The sequence below is a fragment of the Anser anser genome, assembly GCF_964211835.1.
Source record: "Anser anser genome assembly, chromosome: 4".
Taxonomy (NCBI): domain Eukaryota; kingdom Metazoa; phylum Chordata; class Aves; order Anseriformes; family Anatidae; genus Anser; species Anser anser.
Window position 1 is genome coordinate 28,041,450 of NC_139724.1, and position 23,249 is coordinate 28,064,698.

The 23,249-nt window shown below is 35.1% G+C and overlaps 1 protein-coding gene across 8 annotated transcripts in view; it reads left to right on the forward strand.

Annotated features, from left to right (window-relative positions):
- SPOCK3 (SPARC (osteonectin), cwcv and kazal like domains proteoglycan 3) overlaps positions 1 to 23,249 on the forward strand; it is a 319,690-nt gene that overhangs the window by 170,570 nt on the left and 125,871 nt on the right. For 7 of the 8 annotated variants that reach the window (XM_083835643.1, XM_083835642.1, XM_083835645.1 and 4 more), the window contains one exon: positions 19,919 to 19,964. In XM_083835643.1, coding sequence (XP_083691769.1) covers positions 19,919 to 19,964 — 46 coding nt within the window. Of the gene's footprint in view, positions 1 to 19,918; positions 19,965 to 23,249 lie in introns of those variants that run through there. The other variant, XM_083835638.1, reaches the window with a different exon arrangement.

Sequence of the window (23,249 nt, forward strand, 5' to 3'; positions counted from 1 at the left end):
TTAGAGGTTAGTTTCATGGTAGGTCAAGATTTGCTAAAAAAAAGTCAACATTGCATCTGCTGCATTGAGCTGTCATTCTTTACAAGGTTTTTACTGCTTTTTCCTTTTGTTTTTATGTTCTTTCCGTCTAATTGATAGCTGTGAAAACTGCTATTTGTAAGATAAATCAGAAACAAATATTAACGTCAACATTTCCAGGAAAGGTCATGCAAAGAGGGCACAGACCGAGAAAGCCTGATTCTCCTTCTACATATATAATATAGCTTTTAGAATCAAAGCAGAATTAAACATAGATAATGAGTTATCTGTAATATTTTTTTTTCTCTGTAATCTTTGGTTTCTCTATTTGGAACAGGTAGGCTCTAGCTGGTTTCTACTACAGCAGTCTCCTCGGTGCCGAGGTTTCCTTGGGCAGGGATTCAAGGTTTCTACTGGCAGTCAATGTTGAATTTGATGTGCCATCTTTAATAAAAGCTGGTTAGAAAAATGCTTATTTTGAATAGTGACAGCACTGTACAATGGGAAGCAGGGATGCATTTTATTAGTGATGGAAGTATAACCTAAGACTAGTCTTCTTTTAATAAGATAGATTTTGCTACTCGGTATTTCCTAATGAATCAAACTCTAGATACAGACGGTCTGTGTTGAATCAAAAGTAGTGGTAAATAATATCCACCCTATTTCTGGTAGTAAAAGATAAGTCATTTTTTTGTGTTACAACTTGGAATGGTATGGAAAATGTAACTAAATATATGCTGGATGTGTGAAAACCACCATTTCAGCAAATTGATATAATTAGTTGCTTTCAAAGTCCCTTTTCTTGCATACATTATGTGCAACTATTCATTCATATTCCTTTTTTTTTTTTTATTTATTTGGTCTAATAGCCAGTGATGAAACTAATGGTGAAGTCTGGTCCGAAGGTGAAGAAAATCTTCAGAAAAACTTTTATTGGCTTATGTGGATTTTGGGTCAAGTCTATAGGGAAGTGTTCCTGAAAGTAAGGCTGTGAAAGCAGATGTAGTAAAATGAAAAATGGGGGTGAGGATCTTTTGATCCTCAACAGAATTCAACAGAATTTTTCAGCATAATGCTATAGGGGTAATTAAAGTAATAGAGAAGAGATAAGTATATAGACTGGTTTATAGGTACTAAAAAAGTAAATTTAATTTGGTCTTATTTCTTTTTAGCTCAATTTAGGCATTAAAGATAAAGTTCAGTAAAATACTACTGATGACTTCTGAACAGAAAAGAGACAGCACTGTTTGGAGAGGAAGAGTGGATGATGGTGTGTTTTTTTTTTTTTTCTTTTTAATTCTTAGTGTAGAGAACTTTAACAGGGCTTAATTCAGAAACTAATACAGTGAAGTAGGAAAAGGCTGAAGTTCACAAATTGCTTCCTATTTGGAAAGATCCCAAAATACATTGCACTTTATGCTTTACAAATGGTTAACATTTGGTAACACTGAAATCGGTCCCATTCTGGGACAGGATATAGCAGATTGTAGTGCTCAGCAGTATAATTCTATTTTAAGGCAAATTGAAGGCACTCACTGTACTTGAAGCATAGGGAAATCTCAAGAATACAGAATGTAATTTCCTAATTGGGCATCAAAAAAAATCAGAAAAGCTAATCTTCCATTTTTTATATGGAAAGAGTCATGTCAGTTGTAATTATAGCTGCCAAGAATTTAGCCAGAGTGAAATAGTCAGGTCTTCAATATTAAATCCCATAGAAGAAAAAGATCTTCTAGCTGCACAGTCCTTTCTAATACAGTGCTCCTATATGAATTCAACACTAACTTTGTCTGTCATGTACTGAAGCATCAGCAGAGCTTCCTGCAGCAACTGGGATTATCCTTTGTCAGTCATCCTGGCAAGGTCCGAACCTACCCGGTTTGAGATTAAAGGCAATAATAACCTGCCATAGGACCTGAGGGACTGAGATAACAGAGTGGTTTTGTGGATGGGAAAGAAGATGATAGGGTGCAGTAAGGTTGTGAAAGTAGGACAACATAATTTCTTTAACTGTTAAATAACCATTTATGTTAAGTCTGGCATTTTATAGTAATAGATGTAAGGTGCTACCAGAAATTTGATACTGGTTACAGGAATACTGGTTTACAGGAAAGAACCAAGCTTATTGATAAACCTAGCATTTCATTTTCATTTGAATAATTTCATGTGAATAATCCTTCAGTAGAATCAATGAAGGGGGGTTATGCATTTGAAAATTTACCAGGTGTCTCTGTCAGTGAAAATATTACTGCTGATGTCCTTGATGTTTAGAGAAACCCTGAAGGCTCAGGGATTAGACCAATAAGTTTTACAGTTTTACTTCATAATGATTTTGACACAGTAATGAGCAGGAGATATTTTTTATTGATTAGGCCAGAGGACTCATTGGGTCCCTCCCCCCATGACCTACACAGATAGTAACAAACATTTAAACATTAAGGAAATAGGATTTTTGGAAAAGAATCTGCACTAAGTGAGACAGAAGATAATTTAGGCAACACTCCTTACTTGTCTGTTAAAAATTGAAAGTAGAAACCATTCCATTCCATGGGAATAAAATTTGCTAGATGATGGTGCTGTGCTAAACTGACTAAAAATAATGTAAAAAAAAAAAAAAGTAAAAAAAAAAAAAAAAAAGTAGTGTTTCAGAAAATTTCCTGATGCCAGTAAACTGGGGGATTTTTGCATCTGTGATGGTCCTGATTGGTGATCTGTCTGGGCAGACAGCATAGTTCCCAGGAAACAAGGAAAATTATCAAAGCTGAAGAACGGGATAGTATGTCAAAAGACTGAACTAAGGAAAACACACTTTTAAAATAAAGTTGAAAAAAAATCCTGGAAAATTCATAAGATTAAGAATAAGTTATGAAAGAGAGTAGATGATTAGTAAAGGAAATTCTGAGAATGTGATGGTGTCTATTAGTGGCAAGGTGCCGCTGATGCAGTGTTACTAGATGATAGACGTTTTTTTCTTTAAGAAGATTGGTTTCCAGTCTCAAATTTATGGTAGTTTCTCCACTATCAGGCTTATCTTAACAAAGGGAAGGAGACTTTCTTTACTCGTGCTCAGTCTGCTGAAATTTCTCACTGCAGAATTTTGTTCTTTTATATATTCAGAATGTCTGTAATATGAGAGAATTTGTTGCAACTTTCAGGGAACCATTTAGGAATGGGCTGTTTCTTGCTCTTTGTCTTGCTGTTCAACAACGGATGCATTGTCAATCATCTTACAGTGCCAACAGTCAAAGTTGTTTGGAGTTTCCCATATGAAACAGGAACTTCATACTATACTGCATATGAAGATGTCATATATTGTATCTGTATAATGCAGTTACTAATGATCTAAAAGAAATGGGTCAAATACTTAAATTGCATGTAAGAGTAATTCCTTTAAGAAATTTAGCACTTGGTAACATACTGATTCATTATCCTTGATGAATCTAATAAAATAATTATACAGATATTTCAAACTTACTTTTGTGCTTAAAATTCAGATTCCTTTGCTGAGCTGCCTTTCTTTAGGCCTCATCAGTGAAAGTTACTTCTTTAGAGGCTGACAAATAATGTTCTCTTACAGAGAGCTGCACGTTGAATTGCTCTTTTTCTGAATAGCTTCTGTACCTCTCAATGAGGCTGAGGCCACAGTCTTTGCTCTTAGCAAAAATGACTGATAGCTCTATTTTCTTTAGAAACAATGGAAGATAGCCATTTTGGAGCCATTAATTTCCCTGAAGAAGGCTATTCTTATGCAGCAGCTTTGACAGTTAACATTTAATGATGAAAGACAGTTGTAAAAAGTATACAGCACCAAAGTGTGGTTTTGTATATACTATCACTGCTGCTCAATAAAGAGGTTAAGGATAAAGTTAAGGGTAGGATCTGTATTACCTGCAGGAGAAAGAGACAGCTGAACAAGCAGGGAAAGGAAAATGAAAATAAGATGTGTATAAAGCAGAAAAATGTAGGTGCCAGAAAAGGTATCTGGCATATTTACATGCCTAAAAGAACACTGTAGTGCCTGACTTACAGAAACTGCTTTGGGCTATTCCAAAGCATTTGAGCTAGAATTTGGGCTAGATCAGCTGCTCTGTAAATGAATGAGCAGGAGGGAAAACTGCATGTGTCATGTAAAAAAAAGGTTGTATGCTATACCTGGAATTACTAACAGAGAAAAGAGTGAGCTAGACACTTCTGAGCCCTGTTCTCTGATGCCTCCTCTGCTGTTAGTAAATCTATGCCTGCCATTCAAAAGACAGAGGAAGGCCACTGTAGTTATTCTGTAGTTTCTGCTGATGCATGTTAGGTGTAGGGTGCTTTGACTCCTTTATCACAGAATCGTCTAGGTTGGAAGAGACCTCCAAGATCACCTAGTCCAACCTCTGACCTAACACTAACAAGTCCTCCACTAAACCATATCACTAAGCTCTACATCTAAACGTCTTTTAAAGATCTCCAGGGATGGTGACTCAACCACCTCCCTGGGCAGACCATTCCAATGCCTAACAACCCTTTCAGTAAAGAAGTTCTTCCTAATATCCAACCTAAATCTCCCCTGGCACAACTTTAGCCCCTTCCCCCTCGTCCTGTCACCAGGCATGTGGGAGAATAGACCAACCCCCACCTCGCTACAGCCTCCTCGTTTCAGATTTTCTTAGTAAGTAACTTCATGGAAGTTATTATTTAATAAAATAATTTGGGAAGTCTTAGAAGTTTAGGATACAAGATATCATAGGCAATGTTTACTTCTTGTGATGATTTATTTTCTTTTTAGTGTTCTTTGTCATATCTAAATAAGAATTTTCTACACATGGTTAGGATATCCAGGCACCTTAATTCTGCAAAAAAATGTCATGGTGTGTTAGAGAAGAAAACACCTGCAATTACTTTGAAACTTTTTTTTTTTCTTGGGGGGGATTGGATCTCATTTGTCTTTCTCATGTTTGTAAATATGATATCACTGTAATGCATTTTATCTGAAAATTTTGAAACTCTTTTGTTTAGTCCATTTTAGAATAGTTTTTGTCAAGGTAAAAAGTAACTAGAATGAACAGTGTTGGCAATGTTATTTATTGAATATCTGCAAAGTAGGATAAAGGAAAATGTCAGAAGACAGGTCTTTCTTAAGGGATGAGTAAAAGCATTTAAATGTAGGTCATACTAGAGCTAGCCTTTGTGAAATTGGCAAGTCAGAAAGCTTTTTGAGATGGAGAACTGTGCTTATTGTCTCAGAAGCATCATAATGCTACATTAATTTTGTTAGCTAATACAGCACTTTTATTGCAAATAAAATTATTTCTGGTTAGGCAAAGTTCAGAGTAGGTGAAGTAATTACTGGTAGTATGAATTTTGGTCTTCATTTTCACTTAGGCTTCATTATCTCTTCCCCAGGGCTCCATTTTAGGGCCAATTCTCTGTTTTCATGAGTGTTTTGGAGGCAGGACCTGAAGGTATATTTAACAAGTTTGCAGGTGACACTAAACTGGGAGGAGCTGTTGACTCCTTCAAGAGCAGAAAGGCCTTGCAGAAAGATCTTGACAAATCAGAGAGCTGGGAAATCAACTGTATGAAATTTAACAAGAGCAAGTGCTAGATCTGTATTTGGGAAGGGACAGCCCTGGCTATAAGTACAGACTGAGGGATGAGAAGCTGGAGAGCAACCCTGCAGAAAGGGATTTAGGGGTTCTGGTTGACGGCAAGTTGAATATGAGCCAGCAGTGTGCCCTGACAGCCAGAAGGGCCAACTGTATCCTCGGGTGCATCAGGCATGGCATTGCTAGTCGGTCGAGAAAAGGGATTGTCCCGCTCTGCTCTGCTGCTGCCTCACCTGGAGTACTGTGTGTAGTTTTGGGTGCCACAATTTAAGAAGGACATAAAACAGTTACAGAGCATCTAAAGGAGGGCTACAAAGATGGTGAAGGGTCTAGAGGGGAAGTATATACGAGGAGTGGATGAAGTCCCTTGGTTTGTTCAGCTCAGAGCAGGCTGAGGGGAGGCCTCATGGCGGCCTGCAGCTCCCTCACGAGGGGAGCGGAGGGGCAGGCGCTGAGCTCTGCTCTCTGGGGACAGCGACAGGACCCGAGGGAACGGCATGGAGCTGGGACAGGGGAGGGTCAGGCTGGGTGTTAGGGAAAGGTTCTGCACCAAGAGGGTGGTCGGTCACTGGGACAGGCTCCCCAGTGAAGTGGTCACAGTACAGAGCCTGCCGTAGTTCAAGAGGTGTTTGGACAAAGCTCTCAGAGACAGGGTCTGATTTTTGGGTGATCTTGTATGGAGCCAGGAGCTGGACTCGTTGATCCTTCCAACTCAGGATATTCTGTGACTGTAAATGTAAGTTGAAAGAAGGAATCCAAAACTTACTGATATTTGTTAAAAGAATGGCACGTTCTTAAAGTAAGGCTGTAGCTGTGAAGTATGTTTCCTGTGGAGATAAACAAAAGTGTAAATTTCTTGTTTAGCACAGAGGACATAGTTAAGCTTGCAAATATTTTTCTAAGAAATGAAGCCTGACTGAGTTTTCTTTAAACAAACAAACAAAGATGTAGGTGTGAAATTCCTCTTTCATTTGCAGAGTGACTATTTCTTTTCCATGAGGCAACTTATCTTTTCCAAGCTTATCTAATCCAAATAGTGGAACCCAATTCCAATGGTGTCAAGCTAGGTTAGACTACTGCTATAGAGTATGTATTACTTGATGAAATATTCTTAATTTTCCTAACCCACAGGGTACATTGCATTTATTGTACTGAATAAGATACAAGTCATACAGATTTTACAGGGATATCCATTATGTTGTATTATGTTTTCCAAATGGCTAAGTTTGTTCTTCTCTAATGTTGGCAAGATGTATGAGAAAGATGTTTTTGCATCCCAGAAATCAAAAGGGATAACTGACTTATTTATAACATAGCTTTTTACCAGCATTCTTCTTCTTACCAACATTAATTTCTCTCTCTGTATCTGAAATCTACTGATGAGACTGTTACTGTTTTTAGAAATGAAGACAACTATAACACCTCAACCAGCAAAATATTTATAGTGCATGTACAGAAATAATTTAACAAGTAATTAATATAATGCTAAATATATATTAAAAACCAAGCAAAATGCAAACAACAGATCATAAGCAATATGTTTGGAACTAGTTATATTATCCTTGCAAATAGGTTTGATTATGTTAGGATCCTGTCAATAACACACTGAAGTGAATAGTGATGTTTAACTACTCTCAAACTTCACAATGGGTATGTTCTAATTCAGATAAAATCAATGTTTTGTATCACGTATCACAGCAGCAGTAAATTTTGGGGAGGTGAGCAAATTATAGCCTTGGAAAGCAGGGGAAGAAAAAAAGTCACATAGGTTATCAACACATTCAAGTAGCGAATGACAACTAACTGTACTCACAACTCTACACCCACATATCCATACCTTTAGCTAATCATCAACAGGTGCTACTTACTAACGATCTAAAAGTGGTAAAGCCTATGAAGAAAACTCACAAGTCTGTTCCCCCACCCTTACTTGTAACCAACCAACCCCACTTTCTGAGCATCAGTTTAGGAGCAAACTGTGCAAGGAGATGCTGGCCTGATAACTCAACTGCTCTTAGACATAGAAAGCATGTTCCTTTCTCTTCTGAAAGATTTTTTTTTTCCTGGTAAAAATGTTGTGGTTTTTTTTTTTTTTTTTCCCTTGCCACACTAGTTCAGTCTTAGTATTTTTCACTAAGCCTGAGCTGCAGAGAAGGTTCTCCCATCATCAAGACTCGGTGTTTTCCCAGGCTTCTATAATAAGAGATATGAATAGTGAACTGTGATAATAACCTGCTCTCCACAGTTGGTTATGTTTAAAGGGCAGGTAGTAATAATTCAGGAATGTGTATGTGTGCACATTTAGTGTAGGGTTTTGGAATCATGCATGTACTATCTCGTTTTTTTTTCCCATTTTGCAGTTGCTATATTTCTTAGACATACTTGACACTTTATATAAGCTTGATGAGACCTTTTCTTTGCTTTTCTTACAGATACTGGGATATCTGCATAGTTTTCTATCACAGTATCAGGACTGGTTAGGAGTTGGATGTTTTTTCTTTTGATATGGCGTTAAGTGCTGCTGTTTCAGTGGTATAGAGTTCATTCATGTTAAACAGTTTTACATCAAGATAGCATTTGATTTCTGCAGGTTAATGGCTTATATCAATACAATGATTCTAAATGCAAATATACTAAAAGTTTGTATGACTTTTATTGTTTTTGATAAAGTGGCGTACTTTTGTGTGTTATGGGTGTACATTGTTTTGAAATCGTTATTGTTCAAGTTCTTAGTTTAATATGCATAATTTAGAGAGAAATTATGAGAATACATACTGTCTGAGTAGTTAGGATGCACAATGCTGAGATCATGTAAAGGCTGCAATTCAAAATGTAGGAGAAATAGGGTAACATTTTAATTTATTGCATCCAAATTACAAATGCCTCAATGATGGGGTGCTGCTAGAAGCAGTTGGGGTACATATTTCACTTTAATGATAATATACTACAGTGTACTGCTACATACCCATGATCAATTTGGGGTTCCTCATTCTGAAGTCTGGTGTCTGGGCAACTAGTTGTTACTTGCTGTCAAAAGGCATCTCAGCCTGAGTCAATCATGGGGAATTCTGTGCATGTTCAACTCAGCTTCTAAAACTGGTTCTTCTCAGTTCTTCCTCTGAGTTTTTTATTGATCAATAACTGATCGTTTATTATTATTATTATTTTATATTATTTGATATCATTCTGTGCTTGTACTTGAAAGTGCTCTTATGTTACCTTTCTGCATGTCCACCTGGGGGTCCTGTTGCAATCTCTTGTTTTTATTCAACAATCGTCAAGTTGTGGTTTTCTGATAATAGGCCTAATGCTTATTAATGCAATTAAGTCACAGGTGTGGACTTGTTCTAGGGTCACTAGATAGTTCACTCTACGAAAGTAGTGACCTATTAGAAGATGTGTTTATAGTGGTGTATGGATACTTAGAGATGTTACAAATTTAACGCTTTGGTAACTACTTTGTTGTTGTTGTTGTTACAGTAATATTATTGGTAGGCTATCAAAATTGCATAACAAAAATGGGAAATTATTTTTTTCAGCTTTTATGGACTTAAAAATGATTGCCAACTTTTTCACTGTTGTTTATGCAATGCTTTTCACTTTGTCGTAAGCATATAAGTTTGCTTAGTTTTTCAGATGCATTTAAATAGCAATAAACAACTCTTTGAGTCTGAAATTCTGTCCTACGATACAGTCTTAGTGGTGATATGTCTAAACCAGAATGTTGAAGATGTAATGCTGGCTCAAGCTTCTACTCCCAACACTGACTGCCCTGAGCATTGGAAAAGCAGTCTGTTGAATTGGTTTTCAGAGGAGTGTAGGAGAGTTTGCAGACAGAAGGAAGCAAAATAGTAGGTTTTTGTTGTTGCCTTTTTTTTTTTCTTTTGCTGCCTGGCTGTGTTTACTGCTTTGCAGTAAACACAAATATTAACCCAGGAGGTTTATGCTCAAGTTCCAGGTGTCAAGGTCAGTTTCTAAGTACAGCAGAGTTGTGCGTCTTGGAGGCATGGAGAGTTCAAAAGAATTCAAGGTTTGAGCCAGTGGACTTAACAGTATAAATGCTTGAAGGGAATAGGCTTTAGGGAGATCTTAACGCTGACTCTGATTATTGGCATAGGTACAGACTATAGTCAATTTTTCATCCTTTTTAGGGCATTCTTCCCCTTGATGTATTTCATCTTCTGGATCACCTGGGAACAGTAACTGTTACTTAATGAGTATGGTGGTTGGAAATGGTCTTTTCCATTCTGTTCTGTGGTTATTTATTGTATCAGTATGTTCAGTCTGTTTAAATAACTTCTTGAAAAAATATATTATTTCTATTGCAGAACTCTGCGCTTTTTTTTTTTCATTTACAGAATGAGACCAAAGAACACAGCTTCTTGTCGTTGAGAATGCTTTATTTCAGATAATTCTACCAATAAATGAACCTAACAGGAAACAGATTAGGTTTCATCAAAGAATACATGTTCTTCCTCATGAACAGATACTGATGAAACAGTTTTGAAGGAGCTTTTAAATTTTTATTAATATTTTTAAAGAGATGGGAATGCATGCTTGATTTTGTAGCTAAAGCACTTCAATTTTAAAAACGTTCCAGTTCAGCATTCTTATTTTATCTAAATGGGAAACACAAACTAAAGTTTTAGTTAAAGCTTTAGAACACAGCTTGTCTTATAATCATTCTTGCACTGTTGTAAAATTAGTAGTCTGTTGTCATTGTGGTAGTTTTACTGGAAATTGAGATATCACTTCTAAAATACTCAAATTTTTATGTATTAGAGCCTAGTGTACATGCAGATACAGTTATGGACTATTTATAGAAACAGCAAAAAAAATTAGAGGTAAAAATATTAATAATACTGATCTGTGAATAGACATGGGATGAGAAAATGGTTAATAGCCTGTTTTGAAAAAGTAAGTACCAGTAGAGCTATTAGATCTAACTTGAGCAAAGTATGTATGCATGACTGTTGTATAGTTAAATGTTTGTTTAATATAGTAAATAATAATAATAATAAATAATAATAATAAATTCTCTCTCAATGTATTTCCTATGTAAACAGGTGTACATAATTACATTTGTGAGTCGAGGAAAGTAAAGTACATTTCCTGTCCTGTTATGTCTTGTGTTATCTGATACTGCCTTATGTTTCTCCACCAATTTGGCACAAACTCAGCTTTTAGAAAGATATGAAATTGGATGTAGAAGGGAGTCACAGAAAATAGAGTCAATTGGTTTAAGTCTTTCCCAGCATGTCCTGAGGAAGTCGACAGGATGTTTTTTTCCAGTTACAGATTTTGTAGCTAAATAACTGCGTATGTTGAGAAATGCCATGTATGCTGACAGTATAAAAGGTCATCCCTAATATCTTTGCTCAGTCTTATGGTGAAATTTTGAACAATTCTAAGTATTATTAGTATTCTGCATTTAAAGTATCTCATAATTTTACATGAACTAATAATATTTTCAGTATAATACTTTGTTGTTATGTCTGTGCTGTGGCCAGTGGTAAGGAAAATTTGGACATCTACCTCTATTTCTATGAAAGGCTGACCAAAGGAAAAAATTTAGTAACATACTCAGGTCATTCATCCAGGTATATGAAGTATTTTGTACACTTTGCTGTTAGATTTGTAAATTCCTCAGAATTTAGTAACAGACAATGTGTGTTAAGTGTTCATACTTTTTTTTCATAGCCAATTGTAATGACTGCTTTTTCTACAATTTTTGTTTTTTATGTAACTCAGCATTATATATTCATGAGGCTTGCTGGTTCATATGATATTTTTAAGCTTCTGTATTATTGACCACATCTGTAAGTAACATAATTGCGAGAGGACCACTAAGAACAAGAGGACATAAAAAGGCATTGTTGGTTACGTTTTATCGATAAATTAAGGTGATAACTCTTGAGAAAGAGTCCCCATCTTGAATCAAATAATAGTTTGTCCACATTATGAATAGCTTTAAGCTCTAACAAAAATAACACCTACCAGGGTGCAGTTGTAGAATGATTGAATTTTGGAACAAATTTATATATGTTCATATAAATTTGTAATATATTTTAATAATATCCTTTTTTTTTCCTGAATTTACTGTCTGTGGATCTACCCAGTTCACAGTAGAAATGGTTTTCTTCTAATACAAGTTATATAAGCTCGACTATAATAAATATATATAAAAATAACCTTCCAGTATTGATATTCACAAAAAATATTGAATCTTCTATCACTGGTTTAATTACGGATTCTGAAGTGCAGATTGTGTTCACAGATACAAGGTTCAAGTTAAGGTGTGCTACATTGACCATTTTCCTCATTTGGACATAACTGTTATTTCACTGTAGAACATAGTCTGGTTGGTCAAGTGCTGTAAATCTTGGTAGATCTACACTGAGTATTTATTCTTGTGTTTCATGTGCCTGGAAATGGACTCGAAGAGGACTCTTCATTGATCTGTACAGGGACTCTGGTGAGGCTGTTTGGCTTGTAGTTACCTGGATCTGCCTCCTTACTTTTTTTTTTTTTTTTTTTAAGATTAAGATGCTAGCTTTTTTCCATTTCCCAAAGATCTTCCTGGTATGGCTTACCATTTTTCACAGATAGAAATGATAGCCTCACAATCATACTGGCCATCACTTTCAGCACAGTTTGTTGAATTCTCTCTAGCCTCATATATGGGATGTGATCTCTCTGTAGTCTGTTATTTATTGTTATGTCACTGTTGGCTGGACTTCTCTTCTCCAGACTGTGCAATTGTATGCAGAGGTCAGAAAATAAGTTCTGCCCTTGTTACCAAAGGTTTGTGCATTAGTGAACAGGCACCTGAGGAAGACTTCCTGAATGGGCACATCAAAGTCCCATGGGTGGCCTGCTACCATGCATATCATCTGTTTCCAACTTTTTGCTCAACTCTGGGCTTCTACTCTTGTAGTACAGCTAATCCAATGTAAGGCCCTCCTTACAAGTTGAATCTTGACAACATAACAGGAGAAGCATGGCCAAAAACTTCCGTATTTATTTGTAGTAGAAAGATAGTTCTTATTATTTTATTTAAGTGATCTATAGAAGGTGCTCTTTTAAAGAAATAATGCATTGAAATTTTTATGGGGATCTAGAGGGTTCATGCTTTAATATTAATTCATTCAAATTCAAAAGAAAAAATCAGTATTCTTTCAGTATTTGTGAATATAAGCTTTAATGAGCACTTGGTATTTCCTGGCAAATGATTTCAATGCTGTTCTGTTGAAACCTGCTGTTAGTAATGCCGCTAGTATCAAATAGACATCCTCCACAGAAATCTTACTGAATGAGATCTGTGAAACAGAGAGGGCTGAAAAGTTGTGGCTCTTAGCCCAGCCTCATCAACAGTGCTAGAAGTGTGAAGCAAAGAAAAAGGAGCGAGGTGCACATTGAACATGGGGAATTTGGTGCCAGAGTTGCTAGAAGCAGCTTTGGATTCTGATTGTGCTGTGCCAGCCTCATGAATACAGGCCTTTGAGGTGGCATGGCCCTCAAGTCTGGAGCAGCAAAGGAAGCTGACAGCATCCTCCCCGGAGGCTGGCACTGAACAACAAACTAACATCCTTTCACTTGTCACTCCAGTGCTCCACTCGAGGCAAGATGCCAAACAAATAGGAGTTTTGTAGCAAGACCCAGTCTCACCTACTGGTGTTCAGCTCCTGCAGTACCAGAGGAGCAATGTTGGTATTACCTCTGTGGTTGTTCATTATTCTGGAGGTTGTTTTTTCATGCTGACCTTTTGACTTACGGGACTGATCTTTAAGATTACCTGATTCCAAGGAATATTGGATGTGAATTGCCACTACTTTTATCTGTGTCTGAGATATTTTGTGCACTGAACTGCCTGTAGTGGTTTTAGCTAAACTAACTGTATTTCTAACAGTAGACTTAAGCTGAGGAAAAGGAGTCAAATCTGGCAATGGTCAGCTTTCTATACTAACCTGTAAAAATCTTAAAGACTGTGGTTTTATTTCTTAAGTCTAGGCAATAGATCTGTTGTTTGTTTTTTTCCTTTTTTTTTTTTTTTTCTCTTTAAACCTTTATTCACTGAAGCAGGGTTCCTGCTCTGTTCTCCTTTGGAGAGTTGGAAAGGAATCCTCAAAGGTGGCTTCATGGGACACATAACAGGCGTTTCAACTGGTGAGGAGAGATGGATCCTGTTGAGAAGAAAGTACAGTGCTAAAAACTTACTAAATAAACAGTCCCTGGAGCTAGTTCTGCTGCAGGTCCTTAGCTGTATGACATCACATAACGTATGCATGTATTGTCCCAAAGGTTGTGCAACCCATTGAATACATCTGGGACAATTTAAAACAACAACAACAAAGACAAATAAGTGGTGCTTAGGAGCACATGGTCTGCTGTGTGTGTTAGGCTTCTTGCCCTCTCAGATGTGCTGATACAGATAAGATGTGGGATAATAAATACAGCGTACAGAGCATGGTAGATGTTGGTCATGTTCCCTTGAGTGCGTTGCCAGTTAGCTGGCTAAACATTAACTCCACAGCCATACAACAGAGCGCTCACATTGGCTATGATAGATTGGATGGCTATGCAGGACAGCAGAGATGAAAAGCAGCATCTGATAGACAGGTATCCACATGCTGATAAAGAGCTTGTCTGCCTCCTGGATGAGGATTTCAGACTGACTCAAATTTCAGGTTACAGAATTTCATAGCACAGAAACATCACTCATGCCCACCCTACTGCAGTGTTTTCAGTGATGTGAGCAAATACAAATTCCTGCACTAGATCTTGAAACAAAGAACAGATGCTTCTTTGGGACATTTTCTCTGTTGCTAGGAGGCTGAAAAGAGGCATGCTTGCTTAGCTTGCTATAAGGGAACACTCAAGAATATAAACACATGTTCATAAACTCTGCTGTTGGAGAGGTGAGAAGACATGAAGGAGGAAGTACTTGGTGAGATCAAGTCTGCTGCAGAGCTGAGTTTGAGGCAAGCAAAGACCTGTAGTGGTGGACTTGGTGCTATTCATCTGGCTTGCTGAACTGGAATTTTGAATTAGAGTAACAATTACCTAGCCTAGGACTGGTTTAAAAAAAAAAAAAGAAAGCTTTGAGATCGGATGACAAAGGGATGTATGTACTTGAGATGCAGATATAAGAAATGGAATAGAGAACCCATTAAGAATTCCATGAAATTAAAAACAGCAAAATAGTCTCATAGCTAGTGACAGCAAGGAAAAAATGATCTGTCCAATTGAATCTAATATTGCAGGTTCTAAGTTACATTAGCATTTGCAGCCTGAGACACTTCAGTTTCTGAAATCATCAAAATATGATTTCAAAAACAAACTCCTAAGGAATAGGGAGGGTGGCAGTAAAATGTATTTTTTTCCATTACAATAACTTGTATAAAGTTTGAGTGAAATTTTGTATGGGTGGAATTTAGTTTGACCTTGAATAAAGTTCTGGTAACTGTTAAAAGTTTTGTTTCTTGAAAAGGCATTGTATATGAAGCAACACCATCACACTGAGACTGTTAGACTTCTCCTTGAAATGCTGGTTTTAAAATCACATAGTAATATCCCAAGTGTAGAAACTGCACTGTAGAAACAAAGTTACACTTGAAAAAATACAGTTACAAATTCAGAAAATTGGCTTCAATTTAAGTGGATTCTCTGAGATAAATGAGCTTTGATTTTAACATACAGACTTTCATGCATAGACAGTACTAGAAATAGGAATGTGAACATGAAGAAAGGCTTGGTTTTCTATATCAATTTTTGCATGTGTATCTCAGTCTGAAAATATTTGCTAAGAAAATGCCTTGCTTGCTTTAGGATACCTGCTGTTTTCTGAATCAGGTTTATCATAGATAACATGTATCATAATATTCTTTAGCAGTATGGATTTCTGTTAGATAATAGTTTGAGTGGTCAGCTATATGTGGCAGCACCTGAAGAAAATGTTGCAGAGGAAAGAACAATAAAGTGATGTAACTAATATTCTACACAAGAAAGAAAATTTGTTTTTATCTCAATTGAAAGCTGAAAATTTTACCACTTAACTATATTGTTAGATATAATTTTTTCCAGTGAGTTTTTTATTTTCCTACAGTGAAATATGTATTTCTTAAAAATAATATATCAACTACTTTTTAAGAATAAGAAAGAAGAACAGAAAAGTCCAAAAAGAACCAACAAAAGTATTTTAGTATTCTATCAGTGGTTTTTTTTTTTTTTTCCTTCTTCTGATTAAAATGTTCTGGTATGATGCTTTTGGTCATTCTGAATTCTTAAGTCTGTCAGATTTTCAGAATATATATATATATATATCTTTTTTCTTAAGGTGGGCCATTTTCAGGAAAAAAATAAACACGTATATTAGCCTCAAAGAACATACGCAATTATAGCATGAACTTTAATTCTTAGAAATGCTGTATCATTATGACCCTGAGTAAGCATAATGCTTAAACGTGCATAATTTTTAGACATAGATATTAGCTCAATTGAAATTCATCATATATGGCTCTTAGAAGTGCTATGTATGTGCTGTAGACAGAGATTTCCAAAAATTACTCGAATTTCACATAGTTTCCAAAAAGATCAGTAAGGATGAATTTTCTATTTAAAATCCCTGGTTACCTTTACACAGGTAGTGTTGAAAAAGGAGTATGGTTACTGTGACAAATTAATGACTTTATTCCATATACCTTCATGACTTGCCCTTTAACATGCCCAGGACAAAGGCAAGAAGGCCCCTGAAGAAAACCGTAAGTCACAGTCTCTTTACTGAGACATTACCTTTTGCATTGGTAGATCCAAGGTTACTTTGGCTAGAGATGCTGTAACACAACTCAGTCTTCACTGTCAACTGTGTATTTGTTCATTCTTTTTTTAATCTTATATTAAAATAATGAAAAATGAGGCTTTATAAATTTGTTATCCTCTTGATGATACCCTGAAGAGGATATTGAATGTTTCAATAATCAACATCATATTTACTGAAGTTTAGGAAAGGTCTGAATATAACAGGAAGACATTTTTTTTTTGTACAGCTGATACATCAAATAGCTTTAGGATTATTTCCAAAGGTGTCAAACTGTGATCTATTGAACCAATTTCCTTACTTCAGATGGAGACTTAATTAACTATTTTATCTAGTTTATAGAGGCACATAAAGTTTTTGTTTAAAATATCCAGTAATGGATTTTCTTTAAATAACAGGTGATTTGAAAATGTAGCTGCTTGGGAAGATCGGTATAGGTATATGATATTTTTCTAGTGTATTGAAATAGGTTTGGGATGATGTTTAATTCAATATATTAAAAAAAATAAAAATAAAAATCAAATGTAATTTTTTAATGGCTTGATTTCTCTCTATTGGTTACAGAGCAAAGTGCTTAAGTGACATGCTTCATTCACTTGTAAATTAAAAAGTGGCTGGATATTCATTATGAATTGGATTTGTCAAATTTTCTTTATTGCTCTTCATACTCTGTATTATGTTGTTGATGAAGATTCTGTAGCAGGGAACACGTCAATAAAATACACAAAAAGACTCAGAAAAGATTCAGAGAAGCATAACAAGAAACACGTAGAGTACCTTTGTAAATGGAAATCAGTTAGCTAGGACTTTAAGTTCTAGAAATCTCCGTGAGATATATTTGGGATCTATGAAGTTGCATGCAGGTATAGAGAAGGTGAACAAGAATTGATTTTTTTGTCTTTTCCAATATAAAATGAGGGTTACTAAAATGATCTGAGTGTATTCCAGGTTTGAAACAAAATGACAAAGAGAGTTTTCATGCAATGTGCATTTAAGTTGTTGAACACCTTGCTATGGGCTGCTCTAAATTCTGAAAGCTTGTTTAGTCTCAAGGTGAAATTGGACAAGCTCATGGAATAGCAGAGAGAACTATTAAATACACAGGAAACACATCTTGTTTAGGAAGTAATTTAGCTGCAAATGGTTTGAAGCCAACTTGGGAAAATGTAATAATGTATACAAGTCCAAACTCTGCATTCTTCCCTAGGCATAATGCAGGATGCTTCGCCTAGAAGGGCTCTTAGACAAGTTGGCCCGAATGAAACCTCTTTTCTCATAGATTTATTATTTAGTTAGTTATTCTAATTTTTCAGCATTTTAATGACAAACAATATCTCTGAATAAGTTCATTCTGGGTGAACATTACTGCTTTACTAAAAATTTGAAGACAATTAGCGCTTTTTGAATAAATCTTCTAATAGCAGTCTTCAGTCTGGAGAAAACAAAAAGAATAAATGATGTAAATTGTGTATTTTACTGTTCTAATATCACTTCCATCGGGGCTTTTTTATTTATTATTATTGCTTATTTATCTCTATTTCTTTATTCTTATTATAATATTCGTTATTATAATAATTATTTTAATATTTTTCATTTCTTTACTCTCTATTATCCCCAAATTCAGCTGAATTGCATGTAGCATAAAAATTAAGAAAACCTTCTATTCATAGAAGATCTCGATATATTTCAGAAATGAGCAGTTGGTAGAACTTAAAGAGGATACTGTATATGGTCATTTTGAGAACAATAAGTTACACAAAACTAAAGATAAAAGCAAAATTTATGACCAGCTGCTTTGGTCATAAATTTTTCAACACAAAAGAAAACTAACAGAAAATAGAGGATTTTCTGTTTACACTCTGTTACCCTATGTAATGTGGATAAAGTGTGTGATGCCTGTTTGTAAAATGTAACATCACATAATACATATTTTTAAATTAAAGAAATAAAAAAATAAACGTTAGCCTGTTAAGGTATTTACATATCATGCTTTTTCAGCAACTGGAAGTTTTAGAAATAGGGTATGTGATTCATGGAGCAGCATGGTATTAAATCCATCTCAAACCTATTCAGACCACCACTGTAGGAGTAACATCTCCATATTTACTATTAGGAGGAATATAATTGGAAAACACTGCCATAATTGTCATTTCTACTCATGTCTTGCATCATTTTAAACTCATTTGATGTGCCATCTGGATTTATTTACTTTCAAAAATAGTAATTAAAAAGGCAAATATTGTTAATCAGCATCAGAATAAAGGAAAGCATAAGTGTGGTACATAACTGTGATTCTATCCTGTAATTCCAGATTCTTATTTCTTTCTTTCTCTTTCAAAGAAGGAATTCCCATAAAAACACCTTTTACTGATAAAACATCATCAGTGAAAGGCAGCTTAGGATGCAACCACTTTTTTCCCCCCTTTTGAGGTAAAACTATTGAACTGTTAAAACCCAAAGAGCATTTTGTACCTGTAAATACCTGCTTGATGTTTGATTATTCTTTTAGTTGTGATTATGTGGCTTTGACAACTGTACGAGGCTCAAATTTTTCCAATAGTTCAATTATTTTATAAATTGAGGTTTTCCTGTGCTCTTCTTGGTGATATTTTAGCGAGTGAGTTAGAACTGCTGGATATGATAAAACACCCAGTTACTGAACCAAATTTATTCATAAATTAAAATGATGAGTACAATTTCTTCAATGTTTTGTTCTAGAGAATTATTACTTAATTTAAGAGATGCTTTTATTCTCTTTAGTCATCTTTCTGTTCCACCTATTATCTGAGGTTAATTATTAATTTGAAATTAATTTATTTACATCTTAGCTATGAATTTGTCATTTATTACCATTTTTTTAAAAACATTGAAAGTAGTTTATTTAATTCAAGTCTTTCCTTCTTGTAGCCTAACGCAGCTGATGATGTAATTAGGAGGATATTTTATTTTTAGGAAGATTATTTGTAGAAAATTGAGCTAAATAATTTTTTTAATGGCAAATTTTACTGATACAATTGGAAACTGCATAAGAATTTCCTAAAATTCATTTGCCGTTCTTTAAAATTTTATTTTATTGATTGTGACTTTGTAGCTTTGGGTTTGAAAAATTATTAAGGGAAAAAATAAAATTTTTCAATATTTTAGAATTTAAAGTACAAGAAAACTACTGTACTGTTTTAAAATCAGCATTAGAAACATTGCTTCCATAAGTACTCTGAGAAATACCATTTTTATTTTTAAATGCTAGTAATATTGAGTAACATTTTTACTTGATGTGTGCAAATAGCCTCTGAATTACAGTTTCATTCTCTATGTGTAATTTGTCCCATTATGATGACTGTAATCTTTTTCTCTTTTTTTTTTTTTTACTGCTTGCCTTTTCTAGGAAGTAGAGGTTGGTATACATCTTCTGTCTTTCATGATCCTGTCAATTTTGCATGAATACATTGATTTCATACGTTTTACTAAATGTAGGTTGTTTCTCCCTCTCCAGGATGATTATTTTCGTACATGGAGTCCGGGTAAACCATTTGATCAAGGTAAGATTCTGCTCCTAGTTATTTGTGTGGTTTAAGATTTCAATATTTGTAAATGTGCTCCTGTTTTAGGGTAATCACAGAACTCTCTGAATTTGTGTTCTCTTCTCGCTCTTCAGATGATTGATGTAAAGAGGACCAGAAATTCATTTACAGACTAATCATTATTTTATCTCTCTGATTTTTGCAAACTTTTAGTGATTAGAGACAGACAGGGGGCAGTAGAAACATTCAAAGTAGCTGAAAGTTTCCCTTATCTAAGCAAGTTCATGGGGTTTGGAAGGCTTTGTTTTGTTTGACATATATACTTAAAGTTAAATGCCATTTTCAATAAGACAAATGGCATTTTCTTTTTTAAAGAAAAGCAGACGTACAATCTGATATTTGTCTTTATCAGTTAAAAAAAACACCAAAAAAACACATTAAAATGGTGAAAATCTCTGTCTCATAAAAGAGGTTCTAGGAAAACTTTAGAAGTCTCTATCATGTTCATGTGCCCTTTCTTGAGGCAAAATACAGAATGTGGACAGTGCTACAGCAGAACTTGAACCTTAGAGATATGAGCAAATGCAGGCAATTTTGACATTAAATATCACCTCCTCAGGCATTAGAAGTTAATATTTACTGTCAAAGTAATCTAATTCCTGCATGTTGTTTCAAAGTATGCGACTAATGGTGTGAAACTAATGAGAATCATGATTTCTGAATTGCTGCAAGGAGCCATGTCAGAGACTTGGTCTTCTTTTCTGGTAGTATCAATGGCAAAAATAGACACAGTGAAGAAACAGTGTAGGGGCTTGTACACAAGAGACTGAGATAAAAGTATGTTGCAAAAATAATGTTTACATAATTTAAACAATTTTTGCTGTGATGGATACTTTTAGGGGAGATTTATGAAGAACTGTATTTTATAACGAGTTAGAACTAAGAGACCAAGAAGAAAAAGTAAACAACTGAAAAATTTGGAAGGCTTTGTAACATGAGAAGATGACACAGAGTATGGAGAGTAATTGTGATATATAATAGCAGATACTGCAAAGAAACTGCACAGTAGTATTCTGTGGTTCTGTAACTATTTCATCCATGTTTAATCAAATTCTAGTACAAATGATTGTTACATTGCCCAGCAACTAACTACTGGAGTAAGGAGTTGAGGCTCAAAGTTCAGTTTGCACAGAATAATCTATGAAAGGAAACTGAACTTGTGTGTGAATAATGGGAAAACGTCATTACTAGACTGAGACTTTGCTTGTCAGGTTTTAATTGGAATGGCAGTATTCTTCTGTAGAGATTGTCTTAGCTAATGCCAGTATGATGTAGGAAAATAAAACCCAGAATATATACTGTTTGACTGTGTACTCTTTTGTTGTGGTTAAATATTGTTCTGAATCTTTTACTGAAGATTCCACCGTGGAGCTGTTAGAATTGTTCTAGAGAAGCTTGAAGGTTGGCATACCATTGTGGAAAGTTTTATTTTTAATAAATACTGATAAAGTGAAAATAAATTATTTGCTAGTAGATTTCAAATTGGTTCTTTCACCTGTCTGGTAAGTTGCAACCACACCTCTTAGAGATGGACTTTCCACCATGTTCTGTGCCTTTGTTGCTTTAATTCAGGATTACTGTATGCACCAGGCTTGTTTTGCTAGTGTGTTGGGGGAGAGGAAAGAGAGCAAGGGAAGAAAGACAGGTTTACATTATCACTGCTCTGCGAACTGTGGTGATTTTGTTCCTTTTTGGTGGCAATTTGTAAATGTTAGTTTATATCCACGGCAGGCCAAATGTTTTTGAACCTGCCAGTTTCACAGACCATACCTCTCTTCTTATTCTATATTAATACATTAGGAAAGAGTACTTGACTTTGGTCCTCTGACTTCTCAATGAAAAAAGTTTCTTTCTCTTAGTGAAGGACCTCTTTTCATTGAAGGACCCTCATCTCAGAAGCAGTCTTATCACTTCAGTACAAGATACCTTTAGTTTATGCCTTTTCTTCTTTGACTTTTGATAGAAGGGCATGGTGTGCAAGTATGTGTTTGGTATGAAAATAGGAATAGGTTATAATTTGATTAATGACTTACTGGTGGCAAAATCTTTCATCCGAAGACATTGTGTTGAATGTACTGGGGGTTTTGCTCATGATTCATTTTGTTATCACATAATTGAAGTGTTCTGCTTTTTTTTTTAAACTGTTTTTTGGTTTTGCAGAAGATATTTTATAATAGGATTTTTCTACCAGATCTACATTTTTAAATACTCAAGATCGTTATGTTACTCTGAGCTCTTTGGGGATCCTGATGCTAATGCTTGTGGAATACTTCTCTGAATTTACAAACAAGCCATCGAAGAAAACATGTTAGGGTTATTTTTCATACCTTGTTACCAAAAATGCATTGTGTATTGGGTAGTGAATATTTTAAAAGAATGCCTACAGAGTTCACATTTCTATTTTCATATGTTTGTTAACTGAAAATTAACACTGAAGAGTGAATTGCCTCTGCTGAGTAGTTTTTATCCACAATTTACTGTGTTAATTGCAACTGAAGAACAAGTAATGCTAACTGGGGTAATTTTTTAAAAATTAAAGGGACACCAAAATTTTGTTTGATATATAAACAATTTTGTCTTAATTTGTCAACGTGTCATATAAAGATCATCAGGTGTTTACCTGCCAGTATACTGTTGTTCAGTTTTAACAATGTAATAGTTCCACTACAGTCTGTCAGTGAATTAACCTCAGCTGGAAACACCTAGTCTGAATTTAGTAATGATACTGAATTGAGCTGCATGTCGAAAGATTTACAGTTTCTGAAGAAGTTAAATGTTTTCTAAACTCTGATTGTCATGCAGATACTCTTTGTTAAGAAGAGGTATGCATGCTGTTATTTTGTTTTTGTTTTGAAAGTAAGTAAAGAACATTACTGAGTACATTTGGGAGAAGTACTTTTGGTTATAATGGGAAATGACTTCTTGAAACAGCAAAATATTAAAATAAAACTGTACAAGTACTATGTACTTGTTTTTACTTCAGTGTCTTCAGATGGAAAAAGTGATTGTGTGGTATTTTGTGGGAGGAACAATTCATATGTATAAAGTAAGGCAGCCTTAGGAGTTAGTTCCTTAGGACTGAATGCAATGAGGAATGACTATATTGTTCATGGCTCTCTAAAGAAATCAGGTCTCTTAGGATTCCCTGTGTTTGCCAATAAAAGAGAGAGAACAGTGACAATCTCGGCACAATTTTATCCTAGTATTATTTAATGAGATAGGAGGAAGTGAGTGTTGGTAGAT